We start from the raw sequence: 24555 nt of genomic DNA on the forward strand, positions 1-24555 counted from the left end.
CCCCAATTTTCTTTTGGAGATACAAAAAGCATTTGCTAAGTTCTGCATTCTCTATATCGTTTTAAACCGCGCAAAAGTATTCCTGTATTAGTAGGCACCATACATAAGAAACCCGAGTATCTTGAGATGCGTAGAACGTATGCGCAGTAACAATAGTAGGCACCGTCCTTAACACAACTCTTTATATATTTTAAAACGCTGCAAATTATAGTTCTACACTTTTTTAATCGTAAATAGTAGTTGGGTTAGTAACATCCTCAATTAGCAGCAAATATTAAACGCCATCATCATCCCCTTGATTCCTTTGTTCTTGAATTAATGAAGCCAGAGAATGCGATACAGTCAACACTGGTATTGGTTTCCTCGAAAAATTCGGATGAAACCTCCATTCCTCGATTTTGTTTCAAGAGAACAAGTGGCTGTGCACGAGTTTAAACTGAGCTCCAGCTAAATGAGCAGGCACGTCTGCGGTAGACAGAACCTTCCCCCAAAATGAAAGAATTAAAAATAAGGCCAGCCAATGTGATAGACACATTTTGTATCGTTTAATGTCTTTCACATCTATCCGCAATAAAACCCAAATCATGTTCACATATTTACATCAAGCATCATGTTAATAGTCAAATTACCCAACACAACTAACGTAGTTCAGACTCAAAACAGAAGTTTGGCGAGACAAACGTTCATTGCCCCGGATTTTGTAAATGTACCAAACTTGATAAAAAAAATATAACCTGCACACAGATGTATCCCGTTTCCTTACTACGTTGTCCCGTTTCTGACGCAAAAAGGAAATTGGAGACAACTGTAAGAATTCAAACAGGAATATTGTACTGTTTTGATTCATTGATGCCCTCAAGAACTTCCAAGAGTTTAAATGCGGGAGAAAGAGGGAATCGGCGACCTGCTTGCCGTACCGTTTCCCCTTGAACTGAGCCCCACCCCACCCCCCTCCCAATTCTTAAAAGAAACAACATTTTAAAGCAATACAGGAAAGTAACGAACACTACAACTAAAAACGTTTTACGCAACAACTTTCTTCTCGCCTCAAATGAGACACAAAACGTGACCAAACAAGATTAAGATCCTGGATAAATACTGAAATGACGCGTGAACAGCATGTTACTATCTTTCACGACCACGTCGACCAACTGAAAAAAGGTAACCTCAGAATACTACTTGCTACAAAATCTCACGAATGGTTTATAATGAAAATGGGCATTGACTCAATCATCATGCTTTTGTTATACTCTCTTCTTCTGTAAATATAATAAAATTTCTTTGTATAGATTCAGGTGGCCCTTAACCACCAGAACTGGTGGTACTGGTTGCTGGAAGGTAAATATTTCGCATTGGAGCATTTAAAACAAACTTTACATTCCCTAGCGGCTCGCGATAACATCTCCACTGCTAAGCTGATAAACTGGGCCCAGTTGTTCAAAGCCCGATTAATCTAATCCTGGGTTAACGTGAACTTTGATTCGAGTATATTTACTAATCCGTAAAGATTCGTCCAAAAGATTTTTGTCCCTCAGTCTTGCCTTAGACTTTTCTTTACCATTAGCTTAAAATGAGCCTTTAAAATCATTTTTAATGAGCGAGATGAAAACCTCGATTAACTTTTAATCGTCGATTAGCCTTAATCGGCTTTCGAACAATCCGGCCCAGAAAACTAACTCTAGGTGTGGGGAATCTAACTACTAAAAGTACCAAGAGATGTTTATCCTCCCTTCAGTATTCTTATATTCAAATAATCCATATCCCGAGAACAAACGGAATTAACCATTTACCAACTATTTTAATATCACAATTTTAGGTAATAACAACTTGATTCTGTAACAGGATCCTTTGTACAATGACATTCGTTACTGTTGATTTTACTTGAGCAGTATGCAGTCAATAAAAATTTTTCTCTCCATTAAAATACCAGTTGAACTGTTGAACACTTTATATTGCGAAACGCTACGGGCCAGTTATTTAACGAAGTTCAGACAGGGTTTAACAAAACTAAACCCAACCTGGCCACCCCGAACACTTAAACGTTGTGTATTGTCAAAAGTGGAAACAGGGCATTATAAACTGAGTGACTAGACACACATTTATGGACCTTAAAGGACCCACTTACAAACGGCAGATACACGTCTATCGATTGCCTTACACCATTGGCCTACGTCAGACTTGGCTAAAATAACTGACCCTAAAAGCAACCACAGAGTCTTCAGAACCAGTTCAAGAAGGCAACTTGTCTTGAGAATGAAAACAGTTAAAAAACAAACGTATCCTAACCGAGATAACATCAACATGAAAATGTTCAATAAACTGCCATTCTATATTGGTGAATTATCATACTGGTTCACTGCTGGACCGATACTGCACCCAAGTTGGAATCCCTTTTACCGGTGATAAGAAAATGAAATCATAAATTTATCTCTCCTTCCAATTCTCCTCTTTCCATTTCTAGCTGTTTCAGTTCCTTTTGGAGCTTCAAGATTTGGTTTTCAAGTCCTTTTATCCTGTGGACAAACAAGACGTGTATCACATTAAAACCAACGTGGCGATTACTTCAACTGGTCTGAACTGATGGAAGGCTTGAAACGTCACGTCAGTTGGAACTTTTCCCACACCTACTGGTTTAGACTAAAAACTGAACTGCAACTGATCAAGAAAGACAGATAAAACTGAGACTAACAGACACTAGTGTTTACAAACAACTAACCCTAGACGAGGTTAGGATAGGGTTAACACCCCACCCAACAATTCAACAAAGATTTCACACGGTTGGCCCAAAAAAATTTGGAGTAGACTTAGACAGTACACAGAGGAAGATGGAGGCTATCGACTCTTCCCCATGCAAAATACTCAAGTATAATGGTCATGATTGAAATGTCAATCTCAACTGAAGGCTGTGTGGCGTTCAGAACACTAAACTCGCTCAGTACCCCTCTTCAGTTTTTACCCAAAGGGAACTGGTGAAGCCAATAAAATCATGGGTGGTTACCCTGTGACGAGGACGGTTACCACACTGGATGGGGGTGGGAAGGAGGGGGGAGGAGTGCCGGGAGGGGGGCATACTAGGGGAACCAGAGAAAACAGTTGCCAAAGATGAGGCACTCTACTGCACTGTACCTTATTTTTCTTTCTAACTTCTCCTTTTCCTGCCTCAAGTTTATCATTTTCCTCATATCTTGGCGCGGCATCTCCAGGAGTCGTTTCAGCTCTTCATCTCTCTCAATCAGCTCTTCTCTTTCTTGTCTCCAGTCTTGCTGAGCTGAAGTATGTTCGGCAGATTGCTCCGAAACAGCACCATCCTGTATGGACTTGTCAGCTGTACTGAGAGAACTTTCAGTACTTGATAAGCCATTTACACTTGCATCTGAATACACTCCGCTGCTGTCTGAACTTGTTGTGGAAGGTGAAGGAGGGCGAACATCCTGGGGCATAGGGCACTCACGATCTGCTATAGGGCCAGAGTGTATATCAAGGTTTGTGCCAACAACTAAACCTGCTGAGTGAGGGAAGTGGATGTCAACCGGCGTGGTGCTGGATGGGTAAGATGAGAAAGAGAGACCTGTGTCAGGGTACAACGTGTTGGTTAGTCCTGCTGAGGAAGGAGAACGTGCACTGTTTGCTGACCCTGCTGCAGACGGGGGACGCACCTCAGTAGTGCTGGTTGATTTGACTGAAAATGAGGCATGAATATCAGGGGGTGGTGGGACATAGAGTTGTTCCATTGACTGTCTCTCGTGATCAAATGAGTGAGATTCTGTTGGTGCACTATCACTCCAGTCTTCCTCTATCTCTATCAGACTGTCTTCCCAATCAGAATGTACTGAATGGGTGTCCCACTTATGCACATCCAGCTTCCTCTCTGCAAGTCCTGGCTGGTGCCATCCTGGGCTTTGAACACCTGATGAAAAACAATAAAACGAACTTTGAATACGAATATACATGTATTCATGAAACATATATTTGAACTATGAGTGAAAGATCCTCGCAGTTATTTACTCAACTTAAGCAGTAGCGAAAAGAAGGCCTAAACAAAATGACCTCTGCGATGCCGGTGCAGTGCTGTACCAACTGAGCTATCAAACCAACTGGGAGCTAATCGTACTGTGAGTGCGTAATATACCCGTGCAAGAAGAATAAATAAACATGAATCTGATAAGAAACATGTTTGAACTGGGGGTGAAAGATTAAATAGATGAAAGACCCTCGCAGCCATTTACGTAACTTAAGTAGTTGCGAAAAGAAAGCCTGAAAAAGAAAATTAGGTTTGAACGGCATTCGAACCCATGACCTCTGCGATGCCGGTGCAGTGCTCTATCAACTGAGCTATCACTGAAGCCAACTGGGAGCTGGTCATATTGTGAGTTCGCAATATATTAAGAAGGTTAATGGTTTAAGGATGGTCCATGCTTATCATGTTATTGCCTTACACAAGAAACTTCACCTTGTCCTTCCCTACCCGAGAGTACAAATAGCCACCTACAAACTGTTAGCAACATTTGACAAAATGCTTGGGTAGGAAACCTATCATGGACGAGCCGATCCCACCGAGGGAGAATGAGTAATGTTTGTAGTCAGTGCACACCCTCAGATGCAGATGTAACCATCGACCAGCCCTGACGGAACACTTGGGTTATCCACTCCACAGATAAGGGAACTTAAGCAACGACGACGGCAACAGCAACGAAAACGTCACCTGAATATACAACTTTATTTCATTTGTGCTACTTCGCGATTATTTCAACTCGCTCAACTTTTACAAAAATTGCGAACTATCCAGGAACCAAATTGGTAGGAGTGGCGTACAAGTTAAGAAAGAAAATGAAAAATTTACCGTCGTGCATTCACGTTCTCCACAAAACCTTAAATGTCGTCATTTCACGTTGTTGTTTTGCAGAGGACGGCAAAGAAATGTACCAAAATGTAAAACGCACGTGAAGAGCGATTGTTTTTCGCTCATTAAACCTATTATTTTGAGGAGTTGTCGTTGCCGTCGTCGTTGCTTAAGCTCCTTAATATCAACATGTATATTGTCGTCACTCTACTCCAAATATCTTTCATGGCGCTACTTGGCAGAATTTGCATAACCGTCAAGAGATTATTACTTATATTTCGTCGTCATTTTCTTTACTCCGATGAACTGTATGTTTGATGAAGTACAGTAGTGATAATTGTAAGGGGGCACGTTAAAGCAGGTCACTATCAGGATCTCAAGACTTATCCTTACTTCACCTTGCAAAGAGAAGATTGTTACATTACCTGTAGGGGGCTGATTGCTGAATCTCTGAGTTTCTTTTGATTTGCTGTCATCTAAGCTGTGAGAAGCAAGGTTTGACCCAGACAGAGGGCATTGGCATGGATCTATTTCAGCATAACCCTCCTTTACCAATTGCACATTCAAGCTTGGCGATGATGGTGAAGATTCAAACAGCTCAAGATGAAGACGACCATTCGGCTCTCGCTTTATGATTGATGCTTGCAAGGGCTAGAAAAAGGAAAGACATTCTTAAAGAGGTAGTGTCATCTATTTTTATTGGTCCTTTGAATAGCAAGCTGCCAAATCTTGACAATTTCCAGTCTGTTGAAATGTATTCTGTGTTTTCATGCGTGTTCAGTCAGGGGCAAACTCTAAGTTTCTGTTCAAGCTGTTTTTGGTTATAGCCTGGTCTGTTATAATGAGAGACATCTGCAAGCAGCTTAGCAGTTTTTCCTTTTCAACAGAAAACAAAAATAAGTTTTCCATGTGGTGGGCGAGTAAAAGTTTGCAGATACTCCTTCCCAAATTTACAGAAAATTATAAATCTCGAGGGGACCCTGCTCATTCTTATTTTGAAATATGATCTATTGAATGTGAACATAGCTTGGTTTACACTGATCAAATGGAGAAATTAAAAGAATGCCATTCTGTCTATTCTGTCCAATCTAAATGAGCCATTTCTCATTCAACCGCTTCTGTGAGTATTTTTTATTGTAGACCCACCCTAAGAAAACAAAATGCCTTCTAAGCTTGATAATTTAAGATGCCACCTTGCATGTTATGAATATGACCCAAGAAAAAACACCAACAAAGTATAATGACCCCAAAATGTTACAGTGCGACGCGCCTTACTGTGGCCACCCAAAAAACTTTTTTTACAAGTAAGCCAATCAGGATACGCAAATTTGATTAAAGGTCATGCCTCCTTGCAAAGTCCAACAGGCAAGTGACGCAACAACGAATTTATTTTGTATTTTGTATTTTATGAACAAGGAGGAAGATATCCTGATTGGCTAACTTGTAAAAAAAGTTTGTTGGGTGGCCACGGTAAGGCGCGTCGCACTGTAAATCAAAGATGTGTAGAAGGTAGACTTTCTCTAGGCTCCAGGCTCGTGACTGCCTCTGTGATAACAAAGTCTACAGTGCCACCTGAATACATGTATGTTGGCCTGAATTACTACATTTTTCTCTTGGGAGCTCCACACAGTTCTGCCACGGAATAACTGCAAGCTAATTTGTTACACTAAGGCCATTCATTTGAGGCAATGAAATTTTGCAGTGGTCGACAAGTAATACCCAGCGATGAATAGCCAGAAAAAAGAATAGTTCTGTTGCTATTCATTTTTACATGAAGGTTCATTAACTTCATCATAACTTGAAACAAGCAACATAATCCTCCCATCAGTAAGTATTCTTAAATAGGGAACAATACATTAACTTGTAAAGTGCTACTTTATTTACTCTGTTTAAAACCAGTAAAGGATAAAAAGCCCTTGGTTGAAAGTCTTCCAAAACACTGCTCCCTTCTTTAGTACCTGTCTTTTATGTTTCAAAGCAATTAAATAGCTGGTAGCCGCATATGGATAACCCGTCATCCCTTGCTTTTTCCGTAACCCTGCAAGCTTGGCCTCCTTTACTTGTGGTGGAATGTCCCTCAAAGATGGTGGTAGTTCACACAGGTTACTCAAAGGAACCGTTTCAATCGCTCCATAGTCAATACCCTTGACTGTGACCTGACAAAAACAGCAGATTGATGTCCATAAATAATCATCTTTTTTTGGAGCAAAGTAAATTGTGCACAAATATGTCTGGACATTTTACCTGTCCAGAGAAGTAACAAAGATTAGTGGTATAGTAGGACTGGGAGGACAACAGAGATTGTAAACTGAGAGAAGATTCGTGAATGGCACAGGACTTCAACTAATAGTGGAGAGTGTGGACTGGGGAACAACAAGATGGTAAAGTGAATGAAGATTCAACTGTGACTGACCAATGAAGCCATGGCCATGTTTTTTGCTTTAAGCCCATCTTACTAGCCCCACCCCCCCCCCCCCCCCCCCTCTACACAATGTTGAAATCCACAAGTCATATTTGTTACACAGGCATGCGATTACAATCGCATGCGATTTCTAGAGCTCGCGCTGCTTGCGTCATGAACTCTAATCATTCAAGATTACATATATCTACGACATTTTTTTTGTGACGTACACGACAGTCGTAAGCGAGTTTGTAGGTTTGATTTACACGAAACAATTCGTGTCGTAGGCCTGTTGTAGCTGGTCGCATGCGACAAAGTCGTACGGTCTAAATCGCCCTTAACATAATACCAAGGAGGTATCACTAAAGAGTGACGGCCTAACAAACCAATCAGAGAAGGGAGGAGGCTGGGTTTATGTTCCAAGTAATTTGTACTCATTCACATTGCATACATAGCCTTTCACTCTCACGGTTGGATTAAAAATGGTCTTTATCGGAGTTTTATACGGGCAAGCAGTATATGGACATACCTTTTCTATCCCATAACCTGCATTTGCTGGAATGGAAATGATTTTAACACGGAATCTTTTATCTTCCAGCACTTTGAGCACCACGTCTCCTATTCTCGGGTAGATCTGATTGGACAAAATATGAAATCCAGTACCTTTTAACATAATTTATTACTGATTAAGATACATTATTAATCAACTTCAACCTCAGAAGAACCTGTCCTGGAAAAGGTTTCAGTCTTAAGCCCCGTCTACACGAGCAATTTTGATGAGGCAATTTTTATGTGGCAATTTTTATTTGCCCTTGTAGATGATGAAAAATGACCAATTTTTATGTGACAACTGCATTTGCTGAAAAGCTGGCGTGTTAGTTTTTATGTGGCAAATAAAAATTGCCACATAAAAAAATTGTCCGTGTAGACGAGATGCCACATAAAATGTGACAATTTTTTAACGTCTGGCCCGTCTTCTGACTTTCCCCATCTTGCTTTTTGCCTTTCCATGGTAATCTCCGCTGTGCGAAATTATTACTGACGCAAATTAACAACAAATATTTGTCGAGCTATCTACACGGGCAAATAAAAATTGCCACATATAGTTGCCACATAAAAATTGCTCGTGTAGACGGGGCTTTAGGCGGTAGATATCTCATCTATTCTCAACTCAAAACTGTTGCAATACATAATTACTTTTATTGTACAGTAGCTTACATCCAGTCCATTGTCATACATCTGTTGTTGCATGTTATTAGTGAATATCTAGGTAGGCATCTAACCGTCCTAATATAACTGTTTGTGATAGCTTAATGTGATTTCCATGTATTATGCTGTAACAACAAAAACATTGTTTAAGCACAGTGACATTGTTGAGCAGAGTTTACTTGTAAAATTAAATTTCCATTTTATTAGTGTAAAATATTGAAATTTCTAGTGAACAGTAGGTCACACGATCCCAGCAACAAAAGGGCTATTATGCCTCCCCCAACCATTGTCGTGTGTTGCAATAATAATTCATGACTAGCTAGCTTACCTTGCACCCGGCAGCTTTAGGGTCAACCACGTTTCTCAAGTGACCTTGAATTTTCATTAAAGTTTCTTTTGTCTCCTTGTCAGCCAAGAACAAACATAGTTCATCAGGGCTGACGACCTGTAAATAAATACCAATATTTTTTTTTTGAAAGAAACATGATTTAAATTTCACTTATTTCCACGTTTAAACTTCATGCATTCTTTGGATCTCAGATGTCATTTCGGTGTCCAGTAGAAATTTGGCACACAAGAGAAAATCTTCACATGAAAGTTTGTCAGTTTGTCAGGTCAGAAAGCCAGCTTTGTTGGGTTTTTGACTGGAGAACCCCCCCCCCCCCATCTTATCTGAAACACTACAGATGTAAGTGCTTCTTAACTTACCCTTGAAAGAAAGACGTCGATGACCTCCTTTTTCTCAAACAACTGGTTTGGTAGTGACTGCTCATATTGAAATGTTCCCTGTGGCGACTTTGTTACATGTTCTAATTTTGCATTCTGTGAGGCCTGTTGGTCAAATCCACCTTGCCGACCCTGTGGTGACAGAGAAGAGCTTTGGGTGGACTGTGACTGGGTGCTTTCAAAAAGTTTCTGTGAAAGCTCTAAATGTTTTTTCGCAGGCAGCTGCTCTTGGCTTGAAGACCGCTGAACCGGTTGTAAAGGTGAGTGAGTCTCTTGCGCAGCCTGAGTTTTCATAAATGGATGTGGGGGAATATGCTTTTTAGGCTTTGGGGAGGGTAGTGACTGCGAGGATGCAGGAGTGGACTGCTGGACAGATGGATTCTGGAATGTAGCTTGGGTTGCTGTTCTTTCCTCATGGACATATCTTGTGAGAGCCATCTGCCCATTCACTGATGTTTTCCTTTCGTCATTCAGAACCAGTTCAACTTCAATAATATGTGGCTGAGAACAAGGAAGTAGAATGAAAAGCAAGTTAAAACCACTAACAATCAAAATTTAACAATCCAAATTTGCTTCCTAGTGTACTACCAAGAAAAAAATTTTTAAAAAAAATGACAAGAAACTAAGTTATCATTGACCAAAAGGTCATCACCCTTCTCTTGTACTCTCAGTGTGCATGCAATATGAAAAACTTGGCTGTAAATTTTAAATTAAATTACTTTTACCAAGACTGCTTTGATCTGCTCTGCATTCAACAGTGTGCAATTATCACCAAAACATTTAGCATACGAAGGCTATATACATTGGTGGCATGTTCTTTAGTCTGTTTCATTTAATTTTTAACTACAAAAAACATGTCTTTATAATAAATTATTGAAGGAGGAGAGAACCTAAAGTGAGCTGTGAGAGTACGCCACGTTTAAAAGTTCACGACCAGCGACCCAGTAGCCTGTGAACGCAGATGTATTTCCGGCTGTCGCTTCTCTCCACCAATACGTCTGCGTTTGCAGGCTAGCGACCCAGTGAAATGTCCAAAAAATTACAAATCTCGTCCCCAGAGCCCACTTTTCTTTTGGTCAGCATTACAATTACTCGTTCATTGTGCATGCATGAAAGTTTACAACAGATCAACTGACCCATGGACTGAGTGACATTTACCCCACATTACGATAACTCATTCATTGCCCATACGCACATTCACAAGTTAAAACTAACCCAGCATGAACAAATGCTAGGGTCTAATCAACTTTCAATCATTTTAAAACAGGGCTTCATTATTTTAATTTTTTTTGTTGTTACTGGTAGATACAAATTATGTACATGTACCTGACTGGAGTCTGTTGTTGGCTTAATCTTCCTTGCCCTGCACACCTTGTTACAAATTAAAGCACTTAAGTATTTGGATCCTTCATTCAGTATATCTGGTTTCAAGTCTGCTGCAAGCACAAGACCTGCAACAACATAAGTACAAAATTACTATTACACGTAATACTGTACTACTGATGCCAGATGCACATTCAAAAGAATTCATATCAACCTGCAGGCTCACATGCTCCAATTACAACTTTGCTGACAACAAGATAACCCAAGAAATGCCAAAACCTGTAATATTTTAACTTTCAAGTGCACTCCCATGTGCTCTGTTAAAAAATGTCCTGATCAGTTCTGATGCAAATGTTTATAACTATAGCTCAGGGCTGACTATTATTCCAGAAAAACACTATATAAGGACATTTGAGGCTACTTTGAGTTGAAGATGAAATGCTCACAATCACAGATCCAGCTTGCAACCAACAAAACTGCAATGACAAAGTTAATTTTCAGACCACAGTGATGGTATCAAATCTGGATCACTGAAAATGTGATAAAGCTGTGATGTTTGGTTGTTAGAACTTCATGGGATCCAAGTGAATGCTTTACCCATTTCAAAGGACATCTGGCATCCTCTATGCTATTGTCTTCTTAAGTCTTTCGTTTCACTCATCATTCTCCAACAATAAACATAGACCTCAACTTAGAATGATTATTCATTAATCTTAAGATACTTAGTAGACCATTGCACACTGACTAAAATTATACTCCTGACAACCTACATGTAAGAGTTGCCTAACTTGCTACCAGAGACTTACAGTGCTTTGAGACATGTTCTGTGTATTCTGAAAAAGGAATACAATTTGTACACTGAAAAATGTAAAATACACTGTATGTGGTATCTGTTGCATGGTAATTAATGAAAACTATCCAAGTGGCTAAAGTAAATGACTCAAAGTTTTTTGATGAAGAATAACCTACTATATTTAACATTTTGAGGTATTCTGATTTTCGAATATCCTGAATACAGTCAACTCCCTCTATTGCAGATACCCTCGGGACTACCAGTTAGTGTCCTTAATAGCGAGAGTCTGTAACAGCGGGAATTTATTTCAGTCAAATGTCTGTTTTTGCTGGGGACTGAGCTGCTGTCCGTATTATTGGGGTGTCCATAATAGCAAGGTGTCTGCAAGGCGAGAGTTGACTGTATGTTATTCAACAAAAATGTACTAAGCCCACAGATTAACTCACCTGCTAGCTTGAAAGGCACTGCTTGAGGTGCAAGGTCCCAAAACCTGTTATGTATGTCTGTAAAGTGGTCCCAACAAATCCATTCACAGTTCCCAAAATCAATGTACAAGACTTTGGCTTTTCTCTTTTCTAGTGAAGTTACCTCCAGACACCAGCACCTGCACACATGTATATAGTTACACATTAAGAGATCCTTATAAATAAATAACAACTTCGGCAACAAAACAAAGAATTACCATTGAATGCTGTTTTATTTGCAACTCAATGTGTTTCCCTCCCTCATGCTATTACAGTCAAATCCCGATTTTATGATATGGCAAGGGGACAGCAGAATCATATCGTTAAATCGGGATATCATTGTAAACGAACTCTCGATTCATAAATTAATATTTTTTGCCGGGACACAGAATGTTGATCATTAAATCAGGAATATCATGAGATCGATGATCGTAAAATCGGGGTTCCACTGTACAGTGTTACAGTGCATGATTGTATACATGTATGTAGCATTCCTAGCTTTTGAGACTAATTCATGTGCAGGCATTGCTGTTGCACATTGAATTTGGTGTAAGTCACATATGTAACACAATATGAGGGCTCTTCTCTTGAAAGATTACTGATCAGAAATGAAGCACTATTTGAATTGTACATGTATGTAAGGAGGTAACTAGAAGTGCCCAATGCTAACTCAACAGATTATATTCTTTGCTCCATAACTTGTATCTCCAAAACAACTCTGAATTTCCAAACAGTTCAACTTTTTCATTAGCTACAGTGCAGCTCAGAGGTAAGCGAACTAAGTATGTACCGGTAATGAGGTTTAAAGCAACTCGGATGTGGCATATTCAACTTGCAGGGAGCACAGGATTAATGTCAGGGTACATGTTCAAAGATTGTGCGCCTCCCTAAAGCTATTAAACCTACCTGTACCACTGTTGATCCTCTGAATATAAAGCAGCACCTAACTGATGCTTAACAGGCATACACCGCTTGTGGTGCTCTACGATCTGAAGATCTGCTCGGATTTGTTCCAGCTTCTTATAACTTCCACTCTAGATAACAAAAATGTGCTAATAGTGATACAGCTACAATGTTAAGCTAGAGCAGCAATTATCATATTTTCTGTTACAAAACTGCACGAGACATAGACAAGCAAAAACAAATGTTAAATTAAGGACGGTGCCTACTATTGTTACTGCGCATACGTTCTGCGCATCTCGAGATAGTCGGGTTTCCTATGGGTAGTGCGCACTAATACAGGGATATTTTTGCGCGGTTTAAAACTATGCAGAGAAAGCGGAACTTATTAAATGCTTTTGGTATCTCAAAAGAAAATTGGGGGTAACCATGCATTTTTCAGAGATAATAAAGCTTCAATTTAGGAAAAAATCCCATACATTGCTTTATATTTTGGCGTTTTTTAGAGATATTATTGCTTAATTATCTCTAAAAAATGCGTGGTTACCCCCAATTTTCTTTTTGGATTCCAATAGGCCTTGCTGAGATCTGCTTTTCCCGCATAGTCATAAACCGCACAAAAATACTTCGGTATTAGTAGGCACCGTCCTTAAAGGGGAAGTATCACGCAAATTTGCTGTCATTTCAAAACCCAAAAATGTTTGTCTGTCAGCAGAAACAAAGAAATAATTGTCAAGTTTGTTATAAATTATCACCCTGGGCACTGCAATAAAACTGTCGATTAGTGCCTCTGGCAAGAGACAAAGTAGGTCGGAATGGATTGAAACTTGAAAAATGTAAGGCTAACGTTTTTTCAAGTGCCTCGCGTTTTTGTTTCCAAAATCCGCTAGAACATATCACGAGTTGTTCCTTTCAAGAATTGAGTTGATTTCTTTCCTCTCATCATTCTAGAATTATTATTTGGCAGCTGATTGAAGGTCTTATTTCATCATTTTTTGACAAAAGATACCAAAAACCCCATGATACTTCCCCTTTCAAAACTAACATTTTGGTGTCATCTTGATGACATTGATGAAACCGAAATGTCAGTTTTTATCGTTCTTTTTTGTTTGTCTACATGTATGTCTTAATAAACCGTTATTGTTACAACTGCATAAATAATTAATAGGAAACGTTACACTACTGTATGTAAAGCATCAGTTATCCCTAAAGTTCTTTCACTGCCTTGAATAGCAACCCCTCACTTTGCCAAACATTGTTGATTCCTTTGTGTTAGAGTCAGTGTGACTTTAATGCGAGATGCTAGAAAATTATTTGCATGAAGCTTCTCACCTGATCATCCACATTGGCCCAGAAATGGCAAGAATCTACCACATCAGTCACTAGAATGTCAAACTCCTCAAAAGTGATGCTACTTGCGGTCCTAACAGGTTTGTTGCACATTTTCATAAGTTTGCTCGTTTCTTCATAAGTCAAAAGTGTATGTAAGGGAACCCCTTGTTTCAAATCAGTAGCAATTTGTGTCTCAGTAGTGGAAGTTATGAATCCCTCTCTGGCGACAGCCTTACTACTGGTGTTCAATATTTGCCCATCCACTTTCCTTCCTTCTTGATGTGAGGATATACTGTTAGAAGTCTTTGATATATCAGTAAAACTTCCTCGTTTTTCACCAACACAATTCTTATCCAATTCTTTGGATCCACCAACAGTTATTCTACCACAGGATCCGGTATTCACGAGGCAATAATTACTTTCTCCCAAGTCAATCCCAGCTGAATCAGAGACACTGCGATTTACAGGTGATTGTGGTGCTGAAGAGCTGCAGCTAGAGATCAGAGAACTCTGGCTAGAACCCTCGCTCAATACTGATGGACCTACCGTGAAGGACAAGAATAGAAGCCATCACAATATGAAAGACAAACTGACAAAGCATCTTTTTTTACTTACATTTATCTACATTTTTTTTCATGCATGTACTGTTAACAAAACTGACATTATGAAAATCACCCAGCATCAAAATTAGTATTCTTTCATTTATCAACTGATAGAAACGAAAGCCAGGCCAAATAGAAAACTTTTCAAATATTAATACGGCGCACCTCAGAGTTACGCGAACCAAAATGTGCGCGTAAAACGCGTATAATACGCGTATTCATTATACGCATACTAGTATTGACATATATGCATACGCATGATATACTTATATGCATATCTGTCATTAGTATGTATGAGCTAGCCTATTGTTTTTTCTATTGTGGAAAGGTCATTGTTGATTGTACTAAGGTCATTGTAGGTTGTACTATAGTTGGAATTGTATGGAATAGTGCATTAGACTTTCAATAATTTGCAACATTGGTAGGTTGGTGGTTAGAAGCTAAAGCAAGAAATGTAAGAACTTTTAAGTGGCAAATTTGTAAATCTGAGTTTGTTGGCTGCAGATCCCAGCTGAAAACCACACCTCTTTCAATATTTCAACACGAATTTCATTTGAAAATACAATGCACTATGACTGTGCCTCCATGTATTAACCCTTTAAGCCCAAACAGCGACCAACATCTAACTTCTCCTTACAAAATCACTACTTGATCAAAACACAGGTCGTGAGAATAAACGAAATGATCACCAAAAATAAAAACTCCTTAATTCTTAAGCAAATTATTTCCAAGCCATAACATACAGAGATCATACTTGCTGTTATTGGTGGTTATAGGGTTAATAGTAAAGAGAACACTAAACATTTCCTGCCTGACACATTTATATACATGTATGGTCATTGCTTGACGTGTTTACCTTTATGTGTTCTAGGAGTCACTGTTAGACATTTCCCAGCTAGTCTGGCCTTGTTTCGTTTGGTCACCAAGGCATGGAGAGCTTCTTCTTTTGTCGCAAAGTAAATGAAAGCATACCTATAATACAGAGACAATCTCAACATGCACCATTGATATTTCATGTAAAGGAGGAAAAGGCGTACTATAAAAACAAATGAAGGACAAAGCAAGCAATTGCATTTTCATGCTTACTAGATTCAAGGAAATGGAAGGTGTGTGCAATTTAAGCATACTGCTATATAATATTTCAGTTCTTTACAGGCCAATCATCAGGGTGGAAACTTTAGCCAAAAATATAAACCCACAGATTTGAATAAAAACAGTTCTCAACTTGCTACCAAACTGGGGTTGATGACTGGTCTAATTTTCTTGTCGTAAACAACCTCTTTGAATTTTTACGTAGCGTCACCACTCCTCCCTCACAAAATGGTACGAAATGATACGAGAAGCTACTGAGTTCCTTCTTGTAGGCTACATGTACATGTAGGACTGCCTTATAATAATTATAATGGGAGCAACAGTGCACTGAAGAGAGCCAGCTGCTTAGAGTTTGAAAATGACTTAAAGATAACAACTGGATGTACTTTCTTTCATTAATGACCATGCAGCTACATGTACATGTACTCTCCCTGTGGAGCCCATAATTATTATTTTGTCACGACTTTTTCCCTTTGATAAACTAATTCAATATTTAAATGTAATTTGTCTACCCATGGAGCACCAAAGAGATCTCTAGAAACTCGTTCAAAGGTGACCAGGTGTTACAGGTGGAATTGTAGAAACTGGAAGTGCTGGTTTTTGTGAAGGGACAAAAACTGGAGTAACCAGAGAGAAACCCTCACAGCAGGGGCGAGAACCAACATGCAACAGACTCAACCCATAATAATTATGGCCCCAACTCCAGCAATCATGCAAACCCGGGCCTGATTGGTGGGAAGCGAATGCTCATCCCTGTTCTCCAATCCATATACATGTCAATGTACATATTTTTGACACTGCCAGCTGAACGTGGTGATAAAGTGGCAGCTAAATCAGAGACTAATGTGGGTTGTAACTCTCAATACTCTACCATAAGTACTCACTTTTCATGGATTTCTACGCGAACAATTTCTCCACATTCACTGAATATCTGTTTAAGTGCTGACTGAAAACAAAAACAGCATTAACTTGAACATGGTATTGTTGATATAAGAGAATACACACTTCAACAGAGTATGCTACTAAACCTATTTTATATTTGGCTGGGGCACCTACACCGTATTGCTTGACTAAGTATACCTAAGCAAAATGTACATGTACTCTCCTTTTAAAAAAAAACTGTTCATCGACAACAGCATTAGACATATTTTACAGCTGAAGAAAACACAGACAACTCGTACAACATTTATTCAAAACAACTGAGCTCTGGAACAGAGCTTATTTAATGAGCGTCAAAGCAAAAATGGAAAATGTCTAAGTTTGTTACACATGTGCACGTACTGTAAGCCACCTGTGAATGAAACAAGGGCCACAGTGTAAGCATCTGGCTGTTGTCACTTTTACAGAAAAAAATGCTAACTTTTTTCCAGAAATGTTGTTTTGGATGAGTTTATAATCCAGACCAACATGTACTATGAAAACATACCACTCTTACATATTAAAGTACCACATCAAAAAGTAAAAAATTAAAGAAATAAGAGCCAATGAGTGTGCTTTTCTTCCAGAAAATAATTATGGTAAGCCATCCTTTATCAACCTGAGAGTTCCCCCTACCAAATGAAAAGTATGGAGCCTAGTAAATTTCTCTTGATTAAAAACACTGGAGACTATTAGAGTCATGCAATTCTCTTCTAACAATGACCACCCCATAACAGTCATCTCTACAGTCCCTCTATTCTCAACTGTCCTGACTGCAAGTCTATCCGTTCAGCCAGAGCAATATTAAATCAGAGGCTTCCAATCCCCTTACCTGACTGGTTCCTGCAGGAAAATTGCTGACATGAATAGGATAGCCACCGTCCATCTGAAATATGTAAGGCGCTAAATTCTCCTGGCTTCCAAAAAACTTGTCTTTTACAGCGCCTGCCTTTGGTGACAAAAGCCCACCTTCTGTCTCCCAATTTTCAGCGGAAGCAACAGTTTGTGTTTGAGTTGAAGGTGAGGTCTGTTTAATGCTGTTAACATTACTAAGGTCTTTATTTTCTAACGCACTCTTGGATGTTGCTATATTCTCCTTCTTTTCTGCTGGTTCCACCGCATCCTTACTGGCTTTGGAAGACCGTTCAATACCTGGATTAATTATCAAACTGTAACCTTTTAACTTGTAGCCATTCATTTCATCCAGGGCTTGAATAGCAACCCCATGATTGGAAAACCTCACAAACGCTGCCCTAGAATTGAAGACATAAAAATTCAAGAATTTTAAGTAACAGGAAATACATGAACTCAAACGTTGATTGTGTTAAATCCAACACTGTAAAATCTTCTAGAGCGCTGTTGTTCAAAAGCTGATTAATGCTAATCCATGATTAAAAGTTAATTGAAGTCTTAAAAGCTACATTTATTTTAAGTTTGTGGTAAAGAGAAGTATAAGTTAGACAAAACTAAAGGGCACAAGTGTTTTGCAAAAATCTTCTGGGTTAGCATAATCGTGATTTGAACAACTGGGCCTTGTTAAAAGACTTGAAAAGCCAGAGGGATGCATATCGGATAAACAACTCTACACAAGCTCTACACAGTCACATGCTGCTCCAATAGATGTGGTAACAGAAGAAGAAATGTTAGAATAACTACAAGATTGTATTATACACCAACAACCTGAGTCATTTGCTTCATTTCTTGTATCTAAGTGTATTAACCACTACTAACACCAATGAGGGCTTAAGCTGCTGAGGATTGTAATTTTTATTGTGTTTTCTTTACAAGTGTAGAATGGAGCATTGTAAAAGTTGTTTTTTCCCAGTGCCATTATAAGGTCTAATAGCAAAGTTCACCTTTAATGTTTATAGTTTGATAATATTATGTATTGTTAGTAATAATAAAAAGGTACAAAAGGTAATTAATTATTAATAACTTTTTGTAAACTTTGCCTTCTTAAACTTTGTAACCCGGTCCCGGGCATATTGTTTTATTCTAAGCCAGTAAACTTTTCTTATCTTCGTCTTCATTTGTAAACATATTGTAATTCATTTTTTTTGTGCAATCGTGTGCAAATGTGTTAATGAACAAACACAAAATTTTATAATCCAAGAACTGCCCAACCAGAAGGGCAGGTTATTGAGCAAGACTGAGAATAATGCACGACAGATATCAGTCTGATTAGAAGATAGAAACAATGCATGACAAAAATAAGTACTGTCAGTGAGATGAAAGAACTCACCGCTTCTTTATACTTGTAGAACTTTCCAGCTTCACTTCAGCTAAACTTTGGAACTTCTTGAAAATGTGATTTATATCACTCTGGAAAGAGGAAGGCTTGATTTATGAACATAGCGGCAAACCAGCATATAAAGATTCAAATTCTATTCAGTCCTACACGTAGATATTGTTAAACATAAAACCAATGCCTCACTAATTATGACGGTATTTTCTACCTGTCCATCGATTAAGGACGGTGCCTACTATTGTTACTGCGCATACGTTCTGTGCATCGCGAGATACTCGGGTTTCCTATGGGTGGTGCCTAGTAATACAGGAATATTTTTGCGCGGTTTAAAACTATACGGAGAAAGCAGAACTTAGCAAATGTTTTTGGTATCTCAAAAGAAAATTGGGGGTAACCATGCATTTTTCAGAGATAATTAAACTTCAATTTAGGAAAAAATCCCATATGTTGCTTTATATTTTGGCGCTTTTTAGAGATATTATTGCTTAGTTATCTCTGAAAAATGCGTGGTTACCCCCAATTTTCTTTTCGGATTCCAATAGCCCTTGCTAAGATCTGCTTTTTGGCATAGTCATAAACCGCACAAAAATACTTTGGTATTAGTAGGCACCGTCCTTAAAAACAAAAAACAAACAACTGACCTATTACAATTCATGAATGTGACCTTTTGAGACTGAGTTACTGCAACTGTAACTTTAATGTTTCCTAAAGGGCAATTTACACAGGACGACTTTGTCGCATGCGACAAGCTTATGACAGGCCTACGACACAAATTGTTTTGTGTAAATCAAACCTAAACTCGCTTAAGACTGTCGTCTACGCCACAAAAAATGTTGTAGGATTTTAAAATGCGATGTACAACAATCATAGGTATAGGCAATGTTGAATGACGAGAGTTGGGTGCAATTTTTTGCATGATGCGAGCAGCACGCATTCTAAAAAATCACATGCAACAGTCGTACGTGAAAGTTGTACCGTCTAAATCAGCCTTAAGATGACTGCTATGAAGATGTGACTGACAGCAGTGAAACCATAAAGTCACTGTAACTGTTAGCATGTTACCAAAAGGTGCATCGTATCGCTACTACAACAATTATTTGTCCCTCTACTCAGTTTTACAATGGATACCCAAGAAACGCTGCTCAGACCTAAAGGATAACCATTCGATGTACTAGGTCATTGGCAACATTTTAGCTGACAGCCCCATATATTATTATTATGCATTCACTTGCTGAATCAAATTCCATTCATCATGGACCTTTTCTCACAAGTAGTAGTGGATTTATTCTTCTTTGAGAAGTACATGTATGTCAAGATTTTTAACCCCACTAACTCCATTTTAAAATTCTATTGAATTTTGCACATGCCAAAGAGGTCAGTAGGGCTTACAATCATGAAAATAAAAAAAATAATTTACCAGCCACCATTCTTCTTGTCTGGCAGAATGCATGTAGTTCCTAACCCATGGGTGTGTTAAAGATGGAAAATGTCGCTTTTGTGAATGACTGGCTCACCAAAAAGAGTCTCGACAAACTTCATAGTGTTTTCGACTTGGTATGTATAGAAAATTTGATTGGAAGTAAATGAACCAGTTTCCAACAGTCTAACAATGTTTATTATTTGTATACAGGCCATCTGATATTATGCGATGGTGCGATTTCGCACAATTGACCTCAAATCGCATCCGATCGCACAATTCATAAAAAATCGCACAATTCACAAAAAATTGCACAATTCTTAAATAAAAGCCATAAATAATTGCCTTATCTGAAAAAAATTCTGCGTCTGCACTTAGTTTCAAGACGATTCAATTTCGAAAAAGCCCAAGAAATGTTCTGAAACCATCAATTTCACAAACAATTGAAATTCAAGGCGTCATTTTCTTTTTCGGCAGTTTCAGGGCCTGGTGCTAGTTTTTTCATTCTTAAAGAATTGCCTATTGGTGCAACGCAAACAATTATTCTCTTTGAGTTAGCCTATCAGGATTGCTGATATGAATCCATCACATATGACCCTTCATACCTCGGTGGAATTCGGCAAGGAGCAGACTTTGAAAGCGGCCGCGAATGTTTACATCTTCGGCGTAGTGTTACAAATTTGCATAAATGTTATCGAGATCATCTCATAAGGCAATGTCACGTTTTCTTTATTTTCTATCAACTGATTTTGGATTGTAACAGTGTCTTCCTCTGACAGATGACTGGATTACATGTTCACTAAACCCTGTTTTAACAGTGAAGGAAGCGAAACTAAAAGATTGCGACATTTTCGGCCGCTGTTTCACAAGCTGACGATGGAAACACGCGCGCACAAAATTATGCTTGATTGTACCTTAATAATCTTTCGAATCAAAACTTCAAAAACAGCATTTTCTTGATTAAACACGCTCAATACTTTCGGTTGTAATCGGCAAGGAACCGAGAAAATGCTTAAAGAGTGAACTCTTTCCATCTCAATCATACATGCGCGCACATCGCTCCAACAAAAACGCAAACACAGTTGGCTGTCTCGCAGAGTTGGTTCCTGAAGAAAAGAACCGAACTGTGGCCTTGGATCACATGTAAAAGACTTATCACGCGAAAAGTTCTTTGTTTCCCTGCCTTGAAACTGGATGCACTCGACTCGCGCCTGAATACTCGAAGCTTTCGAGTTTTGAGAAGCGAGTCACGAATTTCAAGTTTCGAGGGACTGTCAACTTACATTTGCATGGTACTGTATGTGCATATTTAAAATTTTATATCCCATTTCACTCGTAATATTGCTTATTTTTTGTTCCTTTATGAAAAAAACGTTGCTAGAGCAGCATAAAAGTGGTTTTACTTTCTCAGAATCCTGGGAAAACAAGCTTAAAATAGTTGAGGGGAAAATCGCATAATTTGCATAATTTACCGCATAATAGTCCTTTCTTATCGCACAATCTACCCTGAAAATATCGAACAAATTCAGATTTTTTATCGCACCCTATAAGATGGCCTGTGTATAGTAGAAATATTGAATGTTATTAGCGTATACCAAAAATTTGGGAAGGGAATTTGATTTTCAAATTCAGCACAAGGCCAGTCCATTTGAACAGCTTTTTGCCCCATGGGGCAGTAATTTGAACAAGCCTTTATTCAAAAGTTCAAATGCAGAGCTAGGGGTTTGGGGGAAGGGGCTGTTAATCAGTACATATCAGCACATAATGTAAGGCCAATAACAAAACATGAACCCAGGGTCCATAGATCACTTGAATGGGCCCGGCCTATGAACCCCATTTTCTTACCACCAAAAAAGAGAATACAACAAGACTTGAAATGTATTTTAACCCCATTTTCTTACCACCAAAAAAAAGAGAATACAATAAGACTTAAAAAGTCACATACGTTAAGCTTGTGTATGTAGCAGTGCATATGCAGTACAAGTGGTATGGGAAACTTCAGCCTTGAAAAAGTTTGAGACCCACAGCTACCTACTTGGACACACAATTATACCTTTGCATGACTATTGGCCATTGATATTTATTTTTCTTTGCACAGTAAGTCAATTGTTAGGGGAAGGCTGAAGTTTCCCATACAACTTGCAATGCAGATATCCGGCTACACACATAAGCTTAACATAATTTGTGAGTTCATAAGCCTTATTGTATCCTTTTTTATTTATATATTTTTACTTATTTTGTTGTTGTTGTTGTTGTTGTTTTTGTTGTTTGTGGTAAGAAAATAAGGGAGCTGTAGACTTAGTCCATAAATGCATAAGTGGTCCATGGACCAAGTCAAGAAGGGGTATAACTTCCATGGAACCTGGGACCATGTTTTTGACCATGTGCTTGCCCAAAATGTAGCGTTTCATCGCTTGCTACTGAAGAATACAGTGCACTGCTGTACCATACCTGTTGACAACCCGGAGGCAAGTTCTTGATATGGAGTGTATACAGCCCTCTGGAATTAGGTTCAATCTTCCTCTTAGTGTCAGAGTGTGCAGTAACGTTTAAAGAAGACTTATTCTCCACAACCGTGCGTTCCTGCTTGCTGGCCTTGTTTCGCGGCCATTCTGCAGGAGGTAGCGGCTTCAGACCATTTGGAATCCCTTCAGCTTTTTTTGCATGGTCCGAGAGAAAAACTCCCTTCTCAGCTACACCGAATACTTTATTCTCTCCATCCTTAACTGAATATTCCAGCCTTGCAACGTCTGGGACAGCCAACAGAAATTCATAAAGGTCTTGGAATCCATACTTTTTGACGTCAAGTTTTGTGTTGGTCAGTTTGTGATAGTCCTTTTCGATCGCGGTTTGCTTGATTCCTTTCTGACTCGACAACAAAACGGCCCTCAACGAAGCCTTCACGAATTGAGGTACCTCTTTAGCCATTGAAATCCATAAAATAGTTGACAACTAAATCCAGTTCTCAATCAAAACATCCACAACTGCATTGTTGACTTGATGCTGCAGTGGATAAAATGCGCACGACCACGTGAAAGAATCAGCGGTCACACCAAATCGCAGGCGCGTCCCATTTACTTCAGAGTTGTCGGAAGGGTTTTCAGTCGGTTTTCGGAGGATTTTCGGGCCCGAGCAGTACAGTATCTTGCAAATCTCTCGATTAATGGCAGCTTTTCATGCAAACAAGCAGCATCCCATGCCAATTGAATCATTCTTCTCTTTTCTTGAGTGTCTAGCTGCATGTAATTATAAGCAGCTACAAGCTTCTGATGACCGAGATATCATAACAGTGGGCATAAGAAAATTTACCCGGCTCCTGATTTATTTGCAAACTCACGGAAATTTATTGACTGTTTCTTTTCGGGGAATTATTATATTCACGAATTACGGCATTATCTTGTTCGGTATATAGGAACACTTTTTCGGCCGTTTTCTAGTTCTGTGAAATTAATTATCCACTATTTACCGATCGAAACTCGGCCGTTATTCCAATTGACTTAACGGCCGAATTTCGTTCGGTTATAACAGGACACCCAAATTCGGCCGTTATCCCAAATGAGTTAACGGCCGAATTTCGTTCGGTTATAACAGGACACCCAAATTCGGCCGTTATCCCAAATGAGTTAACGGCCGAATTTCGTTCGGTTATAACAGGAAACCCGAATTCGGCCGTTATCCCAAATGAGTTAACGGCCGAATTTCGTTCGGTTATAACAGGAAACCCGAATTCGGCCGTTATCCCAAATGAGTTAACGGCCGAATTTCGTTCGGTTATAACAGGAAACCCAAATTCGGCCGTTATCCCAAATGAGTTAACGGCCGAATATAATAGGAAACCCGAATTCGGCCGTTATCCCAAATGAGTTAACGGCCGAATATAATAGGAAACCCAAATTCGGCCGTTATCCCAAATGAGTTAACGGCCGAATATAATAGGAAACCCAAATTCGGCCGTTATCCGAAATGAGTTAACGGCCGAATTTCGTTCGGTTATAACAGGAAACCCGAATTCGGCCGTTATCCCAAATGAGTTAACGGCCGAATTTCGTTCGGAATATAATAGGAAACCCGAATTCGGCCGTTATCCGAAATGAGTTAACGGCCGAATTTCGTTCGGTTATAACAGGAAACCCGAAATCGGCCGTTATCCCAAATGAGTTAACGGCCGAATTTCGTTCGGTTATAACAGGAAACCCAAATTCGGCCGTTATCCCAAATGAGTTAACGGCCGAATATAATAGGAAACCCGAATTCGGCCGTTATCCCAAATGAGTTAACGGCCGAATATAA

General features: G+C 39.1%; 1 protein-coding gene across 2 annotated transcripts; it reads right to left on the bottom strand.

Moving 5' to 3' along the window:
* Nucleotides 1-523: 523 nt before the first annotated feature.
* On the bottom strand, nt 524-23290 carry LOC146464351 (uncharacterized). 2 transcript variants are annotated; one of them, XM_085129873.1, is made up of 16 exons: nt 22717-23290; nt 18843-18922; nt 17433-17853; nt 16567-16628; nt 15447-15562; nt 13989-14530; nt 12663-12790; nt 11739-11896; nt 10503-10627; nt 9159-9677; nt 8779-8895; nt 7771-7875; nt 6799-6996; nt 5266-5491; nt 3127-3907; nt 524-2513 (listed from the first exon to the last, which is right to left on the bottom strand). In XM_085129873.1, the coding sequence occupies exons 1-16, from the start codon at nt 23191-23193 to the stop codon at nt 2417-2419; spliced, it is 4152 nt and encodes a 1383-aa protein (XP_084985999.1). In that variant the 5' UTR covers nt 23194-23290; the 3' UTR covers nt 524-2416. The 2 variants fall into 2 exon arrangements, with proteins under 2 accessions (XP_084985999.1, XP_084985998.1); XM_085129872.1 differs by having other exon boundaries at nt 13989-14533.
* Nucleotides 23291-24555: the final 1265 nt, after the last annotated feature.

This window comes from Pavona decussata, unplaced genomic scaffold (assembly GCF_977016875.1).
Source record: "Pavona decussata unplaced genomic scaffold, jaPavDecu1.1 SCAFFOLD_164, whole genome shotgun sequence".
NCBI lineage: Eukaryota > Metazoa > Cnidaria > Anthozoa > Scleractinia > Agariciidae > Pavona > Pavona decussata.

Excerpts from the sequence above, each read along its gene's own strand:
- LOC146464351 (XM_085129872.1), bottom strand. The coding sequence starts at position 23,193 with ATGGCTAAAGAGGTACCTCAATTCGTGAAGGCTTCGTTGAGGGCCGTT. Across the intron at positions 16,629-17,432 it reads TTCCTGCAGGAACCAGTCAG|TCAGCACTTAAACAGATATT; the intron begins GTAAGGGGATTG and ends TTTTGTTTTCAG. Across the intron at positions 10,628-11,738 it reads AGTGCCTTTCAAGCTAGCAG|GTCTTGTGCTTGCAGCAGAC; the intron begins GTGAGTTAATCT and ends ATGTTGTTGCAG.